General features: G+C 37.4%; 1 protein-coding gene across 1 annotated transcript in view; it reads right to left on the bottom strand.

The window, feature by feature from the left end:
* PPM1D (protein phosphatase, Mg2+/Mn2+ dependent 1D) overlaps positions 1 to 12,700 on the bottom strand; it is a 45,419-nt gene extending 32,719 nt beyond the window's left edge. Inside the window, exon 1 of the mRNA XM_011375028.2 lies at positions 12,005 to 12,700. Within this exon, the coding sequence (XP_011373330.1) occupies positions 12,005 to 12,476 (472 nt within the window). The 5' untranslated portion in view covers positions 12,477 to 12,700. The remainder of the gene's footprint in view (positions 1 to 12,004) is intronic.
* Between the last annotated feature and the right edge of the window lie 289 nt (positions 12,701 to 12,989).

Below are 12,989 nucleotides of genomic sequence, written 5' to 3'. Positions count from 1 at the left end.
TACTACCATCAAAATTAAGAATTTCTGAAGGTTAGGGTTAAAAAAATAAAGTAAGAAAGAATTTCTGTTCATCAAAAGATACTATTACTAGAGTGAAAAGACAACTCACAGAATGGAAAAGGATATATTTGTTCTCTCTCTCTCTCTCCACACACACACACACACACACACACGTACGCACACCAAAGAAAATGTATCCAGAACATATAAAATGCTCCTACAAATCAAATCAATCAGACTACCCAACAGAAAAGTGGAAAAAGGCTTGATTGAACAGGTCTTTTACAGAAGAGGAAACCCAAACAGCCAAAAAAAAAAACAAAAAACAAAAAAAACCCATACTAATGTATTCATCTTCAATCAACAGGGAAATACAAGTTTAAAGCCACAATGAGATATTACTATATAATCATAAGATTGCATAAATTAAAGTCTAACAAAAGTACATGTGGTTAAGAATGTAGAGCAACATGTTCTATCATCAACTACTGGTGGGAGTATAAACTGGTACCATCACTTTAGAAAACATCTAGACATATCTACTACACAGAAAGACATATGCTCTTAGACTACTCTCTACCCACCCCTAGGTATATACCATAAATTAATGTACTTGTACATATAATGTATATGAATGTTCTGTTCATATAAGCTAAAAATGAGCAACAACCCAAATGTCTCTCAACATGACAAGAGATTACACTACATGTAACACATAAGACTCTCACTAGAAGCATGATATAAAATATATACAGCATGATTTTCTATAAAAACAAACAATCATGCTTACACATAAGTGGTAAAACTACTACGAAAACTAAGTAAAACACTACAGAACTATCACCACAAAAGTCAGGATCGTGGTTATCCCTTGGGCCTTCTGCAGCGCAGGCAATGTTCTCTTTCTTAACCTAATGGTATTGATTTTATCATTATTCATTAAACTGTACATTTATGTTTTATGGCCTTTTCAATGAGTATACCATGTTATATTTCCCAATTTTTTTAAAGTTAAGAGAAAAAAAAGAAAAGGAAGAAGGCATCAATTTTGTAGGCATAGATCACAGAAGACAGCTCCCTAGTCCATCCAGTTTTGCAGTTTGGTTACAGACATCATAAGATTGCTAAAAGCTTAGCCTAGAGTATACTGCATGTTTCTTTAGCCCTTTCAATTATGTTGTGGGTTAACTACAGCTTTTGCTAAAATCTTTTTAAACAAGCTAAAATAAATTGTTTTCTGCAGCTAAGAACCTAAAAAAAAATCTATTCTCACAATAAAGGTGAATGAGGTGAACTCCCAGAAAGAAGCTTCTTGAGATCATTTAGAAAAATGTGCTTAAGATAAAAAACAAAATTTACCTATAGCATGCAAGTAATTCAGCTGTTTGCAAAATGCACCTAAAGCAAAATAAAAAGGGAGAAAAAGAGCTAAAAATAAAAGGATATTCAAAGATATAAATCACATTTTAGGTCAAAAGCACTAATACGTACAAAGAGATATTCTGCAATGATCTAAAAATACTGACTGCTTTCCCTATTCATTTGAAATGTCACCTTTTATCATATGCTACATTTTGCCTCAGATCTATTTCTGGACTCATCCTACTAATCTATTTATGGTACTTTTTAATAATTGGGAGTTCAAGTATCCCTTAATTATTCTTCTTTTTCAATATCCTCTTACATTTTTTTCCAGATGAATTTTAGAAGCAACTTGCAAATTAAAAAACAAACTCCGGTAAGGTTCTGATTGAAACTGCAGTAAATTTATATATTAAGGAACTGACATCTTTATAATTTCTCTTCCTTAATTAGTCTTCCTTGTTTTCTACTTTACACTTGAATCCTGTAATTTTAAAAAAATGTCTTAAAACTAAGAGCATATTAAAAAGGCAGTATTCAGAGAATATATGAACTGACTTAAGTATTCTAAGCAAGAAACTGCATGAGCCATTAAAACAAAGACTGATAAATTTTATAACAGAAAAATATAAAATTTCTGAAGTAAAGCTATTTAAGTATAGAATGTGTATGCTCTCTGTGATAAATTTAAAACTTGGGGTATTTGTGTACTTACCATGTACCAATTAATACATACTGAGTCAATTAACTCTCAAGAGGTAAGTACTATCATTCTCTATTTTAGAAATGAGGATGCTCTGGCACAGAGGTTTTACCCAAGGTCACACAGGTAGCAAGTGGAGAAACTGGGATTCAAATTCCAGATAATACAACATACACTTAATCACTATGCTAAGAGTTCTTACAGAATGCTAATGCCAAAGTAGTAGCTGTAAAAATCTTCCAGAAAGCAATCTGAAAATGTATATCAACAACCATTAAAAAGATATATTCTTTAACCAAATAATTCAGCTTTGAGAAATTTTCTTCCCTTAGGAAATAACCCAAATGAAGTTAAAAGGCTATGTTGCTTTCATTTTAGCCTTTATTTATAGTACTATATATAGTGCACACTTGTCCAGCACCCACTTCCCCTTTCCAGTACTAGCATCCTGATTTTGATATGGAGTACACAGCCTCCCTCTACTGCAAGCAGTGCTTATTGGAACTGAAAAACTTGCTATGTCCTGGCCTATGATAGGGAAATGACCTAAACTAAGTCAAACTCTTTCAGATATTTGAGTCTTAGAAAAGCATAAGCCAGAAAAATACTGGAGCTGATTCACTCCAGAGGCTAAAACCTTTCAATGAGTTTCCACTAGTTCCTGTCACCTACAGCCTCAGAGATACCCTGGTTGTCTATTTTGAGACTTATGAACTACCTAATGTCCTTCCAATAAATTTCCAAGTTCTTTTCTCTCCTTACTGTAGACTTAATATAGGGAAGAGGCATGAGAACTACATAAATTGACTACTGTTAAACCAGAGCCTATAACTGGGCTGCTGCCAGATCACAGGGAAGCCTACAGAATAAAGAAAGATTCCTGCTGGGATTACTAACAAACTATTTAGCCACACCAGGAAAGGAAAACAGTCTTTAAGTCATACAGTTTACAAAATAAACCCAACCCTTCATTCCCTACAGCCAAACCATGGGGAATCTATAGAACAAAGGCTGAGATTGCTAGCATGCCTTTCATGTTGCATTACCCATACTATCAAAGGAAAACAGGTAAACAAAGTCTTTAAACTAATCCATAAAAACTAAGAATGACATATGAACTGAATTCCTTGAACACTTGTGGTCTGTTTCTCTCATTCTGTCTCTGAGAGGAAAACATGCTCTGTCTATGCAGCATATTCCTTCTCTAATAAACTTTACTTTGGCTCTGCCTCTCATTCTGCCTATGAAGAGCCATTCATGGAGCATTATTCCTTCTTTAATAAACTTTCCTTTTATCTCTAACTCTGGCATGTGCTTGAATTCTTTCCTGCACACAGTCAAGAATCCTCACTCTCCCACTCTCAGTGCAGGGCTTGAGTCTCCACTGGGGGACGGAGGGGATTCACCCCTGTCCTGCATCAGAATGAGTCAGTTTCTGTTATTTTCAAAGAACTGTCATTCAGAACTAATACCACAGAGTAGGTTGCAGGCAACTGGTCCTCAGAAAAATGTCAATTAGTTATGGAACCAATAAGGGGCAGAAGGCATCAGGACTCTTGTTCATATTACAGATGGTAACCAAACAGTCCATGGCTGAATTTATCAATAAAGAAAAAAGTAAGCAGGTAGTTCTGCAGTCAGCATACTAACTCAGAACTATGGTTAAAACTTTTCTAGGTCAGCTAATGCAAACGTAGACCCAACATTGGCCTAAGATGCCATGTGATTCTGAGAAACAAAGATTAATATGATTGTTATGGAATGAATTGTCCCTTCAAAAATTTATGTTGAAATCCTAACACCCAGCAACTCGGAATGTGACTTTATTTGGAAATGGGGTGTTCTTATGAAAAGAGTAAATTTGTACACAGGGATAAACAAAAGGAAGATGCAATGAAGACACATAGGGAGAAAATGACCATGTGACTGGAGTGATACATCTACAAGTCAGGGAATGCCAGGTTATTGCTGGTAAATACCAAAAATAAGAAGAGGTGACAAAGGATTCCCCTCAGAGATTTTACAGTAAAGGGTATGGTACTGCCACCATCCTGATTTTAGACTTCTGGTCTTCTAGAACTGTGAGACAATAAATTTCCATTGTTTTACTTTAAGCCAACCAATTTTTGGTACTTCGTTAAGGCAGGCTAGAAAACTAACACAATAATATAGAGGAAACAAGTCAAGGACCTGGGGAGATCTTAGATTAAATCTACTATATGCACATGCATCCCACTTATCCAAACCAAGAAAGGCTCAGAAGACTCTCTCTTCAACTCTAAAGGTTAGGAAGCAATTAGGGAAACACCAAAATCTTTTAAACACATTTTATTGACTCTTCCCTCTAGGTAAGGAATACTAATAAAAGAGGCTGCAACTAAAATGGGTTCCCTGATCTCTGTGGGGATGGAAGAACCCTGAGGTGGCAGAGATCGGGAGTTAATTACCAAAAGCAAAGTTGGCAGGGGTTACCTAACTGACAAATCAAGTAGAAGAAAAATTGAATTTCCAGAATGTTCACTCACAAGAACTTATTTGGTTCAAAGAACCAAAAACAAAACAAGAAACAAAACAAAACAAAACAAAACCTTTCAAGTTTAGTTAAAGAACTATTAACCTTCTTCTAAGTGATATGTGGCCATTTTCATACGCAGCTGTACACCAAAGAATGAGAAATACCCATATTTAGTAACTACTGAATGAATGGCTCAAATATAATAATTCTGGGGCTACAGAATACAACCACAGTTCATTAGTCAAGAGCTAAGGAGGTCAAGTACTAAATAGGACTTTGAATCCAGCCCATCTGAAACCCAGTGAAATCTCAAACCTCAACTAAACAGCTAGTCTAGTCCCTGAATAATTGTAGCAACTTCCCCTTATAGCTTCCCCTTATAGCTCTTAATTGATAGGTCTAGAAGCCTATCATGGTAAAAAAGGCCAAGTGAAAGACTTTAGAGCACCCCACCAATGATACTCTTCTCCAAAAGAACAAATTAAAAGCATTACCACATTTCTTAAAGAATCACAAAGACTGATGGCACCATTTAAACATGAAAGCAGGGGTGCTATCCTATATATTCCATTCTATAGTTTGACCATTGCAAAAGTCTAATAGCTCTTGGAAAATGACAGTGTATCATCATCAAATAAATGGTGATTCCAAATGCAGCTGCTGATTTTGATTTATTCTCTTTACTGAAATAAATAAATACAGCCTTGGCTATCTGGCATGTATCCAGCAGCAGGACCTCAATGAAACTGCTACCTAGGTTCCCAGAGATATCCAGGTTCCTGATCTTTCTGAGACCCATTTCTTCAGGTTTACTTTTTTTTGCATGAATAATTTAAAGAATTTCTTTTTCTTGAACCAATAGAAAGTAAACTGCTGACAAGAAATCCCATCACTCCCAAATATTATAGTATCTAACTCCTACAAAGGCGTTCTCCTATATAAGCAGAAACAACCGTCAAAATCAGGAAATTAACATGGATACCACTGCCATCTAATCTACAAACCTCATTCAAATTTTAATTATCCTAATAATATGCTTTACAATAAAAAAATAAAATTCAGAATCCTTTGTTATATTTACCTATACCTATTTAGTCTATTTCAATCTGGAACAATTTTTCAGTGTATCCTTGATGGATTTTAGGAATACTAGGCCAATCATTTTCAGAATGTCTCTCAATTTGGGTTTGTTTCAAGTTTCCTCAATGTTTGTAATACAGATTATGCATTTTGGCAGGAATATCACAGAAATGTTAAATATGATCTCAGTGCAGGCAGCATACAATTTCAATTTGTCCCATTAAAAATGATTCTACCTTTGATCACTTGATTAAGGTAATATTCATCAGGTTTCTCCACTATAATATTTTTCCTTATGTAATCAATAAGTATCTCATAGGAAGATAATCTGAAACAATGTAAATATCCTTACAGTGGGTTAAATGGTACCCTCCCAATAAAATGTATGTCTACCTAGAACCTGTTAATGTGACCTTATTTGGGCAAAGGGTCTTCATGGATGTAATTAGGTTTAAAATCTTAAGAAGAGATCATCCTGGATTAGAGTGGGACCTAAATGCAAAGACAAGTGTCCTGAAAAGAGAATAGAAGGGAAGAAGACACACAGAGAAGTGATATAAAGACAGTGGAGACTGGGTGATGCAACTACAAGCCAAGAAATGTCAAGGATTGCTGGCGACCACCAGAAGAAGCTAGGAGAGAGCATGGAACGGATTCTCCCTCTGAACGTCCAAAAAAGAACCAGCCTTGCTGACACCTTGATTTCAGATTTTTGGCCTCCAAAACCATGAGAAACCAATAAATTTCTGCTATTTTAAGCCACCCAATTTATGCTAGTTGGTTACAGCACCTCCAGGAAGCTAATATAACTCTGTTCCTCAAATTTTCACCCACTATTTTACCATTCATTGATGTTTCTTACCTGAATCAATTATTGTGATGGTTATCAAATGTGATTTTCTAGTTTTATCATTCCTTCTATATTTATTAGTGGACTTCCACTGTAAATAAACGCTTTACATCAGCTTTATTCATAACAGCCAAAAACTTCAGACAACCCAAACGTCCATCAATAGGTGAATGGATAAACAAATTGTGGTTTACCTATACAATGAAATACTATCTGGTAATAAAAAATAATGAACCATTGATATCTGCAACAACGTGGTAGCAAAGATTATCTTATACTGATTATCTCGTAATAAATGATTAACAAAAATGGAAAAACTTAGTACTTGATAAATATGGCAAACTCTTCCAGATCATGTAATGTGTGAGAGGCTTAAGGTCCTTGATAATAAAAACTGAAAAATACCAAACTAAAACAAAGACACAGGTTTAAAATTCCACAATTTAACCGTTTTTTTTAAATTTAGCTCTATCTCACATCCTCCCTCCATCTTTCCCTCTATCTCTCCTCCCATTTTCCTTCTGCATTTGTCTGTCTTTAAATTTAAGGTGATGGAAACTATCCGTCAAACTTAGAACCAACAATTTAGGTTAAAATCTGCTTCATAATTCCTTTGGTCATATTCTTTAAAGTAAAATGCTCTGATCTTAAGTCAAAGTAAGTAAACAAAACTTTTACTTCATCTTCCTTTACAAATACTGTGGTAAATTTTCTTTAATCACATCAGAGATCACATTTCATTTCTTTCAATAGCATGGTGTTATCTTTCTATTGGCTCTCTTAATAACATACATCAATGAACTATGATACACAGGAATAATGGGTGGACTTTGTTCACTATCTTCTTTGAACTATCTAAAAAGGTAATAAGAACATTATTTCAAATGAATAAACCTAAAAAAGTATACGAATTTTAAAACATTATTTCGTACATCCATACATGTGAATATACATAAATGAGGCACATACTATAACTTAAGATCAAGAAGTAATGAAAAATTTTTAAATACGAAGAAAAATGACTTAAAAAAGGATATAGTCATATACTCTCTCATTCCATGAGGAATTAGCAAATCCCTCTGCCTGGAGACAAAAATAAATCATTCAAAAGTTTCTACATAATTTTGCCTTTGTAAATTTGGAAAGAGTACAAATAGCACTGGAAAGATGCTAGAGAAGTTTAAATCAAGAAGGGCTTAGAAAGAGAGGAAGGATTCCTTAAAAATATAAGAAAGTCTTTCATACTCATTAGTATGGCTAATTTTTTTTAAAAGGAAAATAACAAGTGTTGGCAAGGACGGAGAAATTAGAACCCTTGTGGCATTGCCAGGGGTAATGTAAAATGACGCAGCTTCTCTGAAAAGTTTGGTGATTCCTCAGAAAGTTAAACATAGAATTATCATATGAGCCAGCAATTCCACCTCTAGGTTTTATATCCAAAAGAACTGAAAACAGAGACTCAAACAGATACTTGTACACATATGGTAACAGCACCATTATTCACAAAAGCTAAAATGTGGAAACCCAAATGTCCATAAACAGATGAATGAAAAAACCAAATGTGGTCTATACATACAATAGACTATTATTAGCCTTAAAAAGGAAGAAAATTCTGATACATGCTACAATTTGGATGAACCTCAGAGATATTACGCCAAGTTAAATAAAACACAAAAAGACAAGTATTTTATCATTCCACTTATACCAAGCACCTAGAATAGGCAAATTCATAGCAACAGAAAGTAAAAAAGAGGTAACCAGAAACTGCAGAAGAGAGTAACAGGAAATTATTGTTTAATGGGCACAGTTTCTGTTTGGGATGATGAACAATTTCTGAAAATAGACAGTGGAGATGGCTGCACAATATTGTAAATATACTTACTGCCACTGAATTGTAAACCTAAAATTGGCTAACGTGGCAAATCTTAAGTGTTATTTTACAGTTTTAAAAGGAGGAAAAAAATTTTTAATTTTAAAAAAATTTAAGGAAGCAAAATTTAATTGTTACATCCATAGAAATTCAACTAAACTAGCAGCTACTTTGGGCAAGGAATTGCATGGTCAGCCCTAAGAGATAATAAGATGGGTTGTAAAGCAATCTTTGCCCTCAAAGACCTCAAGATTTAGCTGAATGACAGATAAAATATACAGGCTATCTCACAACGGTCTGTGTGATCTTTACGGGGATTTCACGAATCCAAAACTATTTTCATAATAATTCTAAGAGTTTATTTACCTTTTTGACTGTGTTGACATTTGCACTGATGAGTCAAAAGCAGTGGTTAGTAAAACTGCTGGTGCAGGAGCAAAGGCAGTGGCATCAAAATGAACTAGTAGTCATTGTCTTCACCACAGCCACCCACTTACAGTTTAAAAAAAAAAAAAAAAAGGCAAACTAGTTCCACTTAAGAATGTTCTTGATGACAATAAAAATTAATGTTATTAAACCTCCACTTATGAATATGAGTATTTTAACATTCTACATGGCAAAAAGGGAAGTATGCACAACAGGCTGTCTAGAGGAAAATACTTGAGATTGTGTCAGTTATGAAATGAACTAGTCACATTTTTCATGCACCATGATTTTCACCTGAAAGACTAATAAGCTGTGTTAATAAGACTTGGGTATTTGGCATACGTTGTCTTCAAAATCAATACATGAGCTTTCCACTTCAAGAGAGACAACTGAGAGTATCTGCTGCCAATGATAAATTTCTAATTGCTGCTTAAAAACTCACATTTTGGAAAATGTGGATCCACTACAGTGAACTTGATAGCTTCCTAATTTTAAGACTTGTCTGATGAGATCAGTGATATTAACAAATGTGTTGTTTTGCTATTGTATAATAAAATGCATGAATATTTAGAAGATCTACATAATTCAGTAACCATTATTTTCCAACGACCAATGCATCATGTCACAAAATCACACATGGATAAAAGATTCATTCAAAGTGCAAGACAGACCAATGGAGCTTAATATAAAATGACAAAAGGTTCATTCATAAGGTTTAAGATTCCATTTTGACTAACTTTAAGAAAATACCACTTTGGTATAGAATACCCACAATTATCTGAAGAGGCAAACTATTCTTCCTTTTCTTGCTACATGTGTGAGACTTCCTTTTCTTTATATAATTCAACAAGACAAGACAGCGCAACAGACTTAACACAGAAGCAGATGTGAGAATACTTATTTCAATATTTATTTTGGAAAAGTGATTTTTCATTTAAAAATATGTTAACATGTTTATTTAATAGATCAATAAATTTTTTAATTTCTCAGTTTTAATTTCTCAAATAGTAAAAAAGAAAGATGTAGCCCACATAAAGGTTCTTTGTGGTCTTCAATAATTTAAAAGTACTAAGGGTTCGGAGGGCAAAACGTTTCCCGAGAACAGCTGCTATAACCCAAGGAGTACTACAAACGTAAAAACAAAGGATGTTTAATTCCAAAAGAAACACCTCTTCTCAGAAGAAAATATACTGACTTAGAGACCAAGGAGTATATCTTTCAGTTTTCTTTTATGAGAGAGGAGGGGGAATTCAAGAAAATGGAATGTGCCCTAGAAAAAAAGATGAGTAGACTTATGTGATAGAAATGTGTGTAACAGATAAAATTGAATAAGGAGTCTGAAGTTGGGCTGAGAATGGCTTGGCCCTGTAGATTATAAACTATATTGTTTATTCTATAGAAAATGAGAAGCCATCCATGAATTTGGGACTGAAGTATAATTAAAAAAAATAAAACCTGCATCTCCTGTGTCCTGATTTTCATTTACTCAGCACACTCTTTTTCTATTCAAGTTTTGAGGATGGAGTACAGGTTGGCTGTGGAACACAGCAAACTTTTACATTTGTCTAGTATATAAGGCTCTAAACCATGCTCACAGGAAAGAAAGCTTGATTTAAAAAGTACGTGTACATCAAAAAACATGCATATTCACATTTAAAAGCATTGTCCCTGCTTCATTAAAAAATGCTCAAGTAACAGGGTTTATACATTATCCTTTTAGTTCAAATATATGGCAAATCCACATTGCTCCAAGTGTACTGCAAAATAAACAGGACTCTAGTTCTTTGTGTCTAATCTTCCTCTATCTTGTCTTGCTGTCCACTCCTACTTCAACTGCAGGCAATGAAATGGCATATTTCTGGAATATACTGCAGTGCTTCCAGCTCTGCTCCGCCTACACAAAAACAAAACAAATCCATAATAGGGGCCTCTGGGATTGGATGGGAAACGCCTCCAAAAGGCGGACTGGTTGTTCTATGAGTCAATCAAGTAATTCTTGGCAGAAAGCCAGTCAAATAAAAAACAGACTTTGAAAGAAGCCAGCCTACAACTCTACAATACCTTTTAAAAAATGTTCTGTATTTGACCAATCTTTACACTATTCTCTCTACTGAAAATAAACATTATGCTACCATAAACAAGAGGATTTTCTTTAATGACAAAAGTATTACCTTTTCTCTAAAAAAGATTTATGCCATTCATTCACAGAAATGGATAAGCAACTATAACTATATAACATAAGCTGAATACAGAAACATTGCTTTAGAAAACTATTCCTAAAGCTTAGATGAAACTACAACCACACCGAATTTTTAGACATTAAAGCCTCTTTCCTTTTAACATATCAGTAAATTCGCCTTATCTCTTGCTACTTTGACAGGCAGCTACAACTATCAAGTACTTTTAATTCGGAACTGATAAGAACTATCTGACAGCAAATAACTAAGGCCAACTACCCCCAAAAAACGTGTACTGTATTATTAAAAAGCCCTGGCCGAATTTAACACACATTCTTAACGCGGGACCAGTTTAAGGGCTAACAACGCATTCTGCGCTTTTTGCTTTTCATAAGCAGTACAAGCATAAAGATCCTAAAAACACTTTATGATCACAACAACTGAATTCTTTCCAAGACTTTATGTCGCCGAATGATTACATTTTAGCCTTCTTAAATTAGCCTACAGTTCACGCCAACTACCAGCCACCTGGGATCAATTTGGAGAACTGACACCAGGGATAGGAGGCAACCGATAGGAACAAGTCCTTCAAGAGCAAAATTACAAGAGTCTAAGGAAACACTCTAATTTTTGTTATCTCCTGGTTCCTTCGCGTGGCCCAAAGAGCAACATGTCTTCGATTCACCCTTTGGCCAAAATCTGGCGCCATGTTTAAAATACTTTTTCCCCCGCTGCCACCCAAACTGAAGCCACAGAGGAAGAGGGAGGCTTCCCATTGATCCTTGAAGGGTGGAAATAAAGCGAGGAGCGGCTACAGGGGGGCAACAATCCTATCTTTCCCAGGGCCACTTCGTTTTTCCGGACCTCCACCCTGGAAAGTGCTATTAGACCAAGAAGTGTTCATTTCCATCAATGTACACTTCGACAGAGCTCTCGGTGCAGGGGGCCCACGCGGTGCTGGTACTATAAAACCTCAACTGCCTGAAAAAGAGGCGGGCGCCAAACAAGCCGGGTAACTTACCCAATTTCTTCCACATGGCGAGGTGACAAGCGAGGAAGCCCTTGCGGATGGCAGCGCAAACCTTCGCCGGCTCGGATGAGGTGAATCCCTTCTGCTTCTTGATGAAACCCCATAAGTGATCCCGGGCAAACTGTGCAGCTTCCCGCCCGCCGTGCCCGTCGCACACGGCGAAAAATGCCACAGAGGAACGGCGGCGACAGCAGCGGCCAGGAGCCGGCGAGGCCCCAGAGTCCGGGGGAGGGTCGCGAGCTTCTCCCGCTGCCACCGCTGGGCCTTTCCCCGGGGCTCCGCCGCCAGGAAGAGCCGGCGATGACGGCTGCAGAGGCGATGACTGAGACAGCGATCGCCGCGGCAAGGGCTTTTCTTCAGCCGTCGGCTCGGGCTCCACCACGATTTGAGTAACGTCCTCCATGTACTTCCTCCCGCCCTGGTCGGAGAAGACGCTCACTCCCAGTGAGTACAGCCCCGCCATGGCCGGCTGGCCGGGATCCCGCCAGTCTCACGCAGCCCGCCGAATCCGGCGGCGGGAGACGCACTCGGCGCTCGCCGGCCAACTATTGTTTACCTTCGACGACGCCGAGAAGGGGGAGGGGGCGGTCCCAAAGGGAGGGGGGGGCGCGTTGCCGGGACTTGTCCGCGAGAGCTGGGCCGTAGCGCTAGGGCAAGAGCCGAGCAGCTGCGCCTGCGCAATGCGTTTCCCCCGCCTGCCCGCGCCCACCACACAAATCAGACATCCTCCAGGGCTATCGTCACTCGGTTCTCTGAGCCCGACCAATCCCGAACCGAGTCGGGGAAAACCCGCCCTCCGCCCCCACCCCTCGCTCCTCCCTGCAACGGCCGCGCTTCGTTCTCGCAGCGCGGGCGCGGAGCCCGCGCACTACCCGTTCGCTTTCCTTTTGCCGTGGGGGTTTTCGACCTCCGGGTTATCCGTGCATGCTGAACGCTTATTCAGGCAGCGTGGTCTGTCACCCCTTTACTCAGTCCT

The sequence above is a fragment of the Pteropus vampyrus genome, unplaced genomic scaffold (assembly GCF_000151845.1).
Source record: "Pteropus vampyrus isolate Shadow unplaced genomic scaffold, Pvam_2.0 Scaffold261, whole genome shotgun sequence".
In the NCBI taxonomy this organism is placed as follows: Eukaryota; Metazoa; Chordata; class Mammalia; order Chiroptera; family Pteropodidae; genus Pteropus; species Pteropus vampyrus.
The sequence above is the reverse complement of the archived record's forward strand: the minus strand, read 5'-3'. Positions and strand labels throughout refer to the sequence as shown.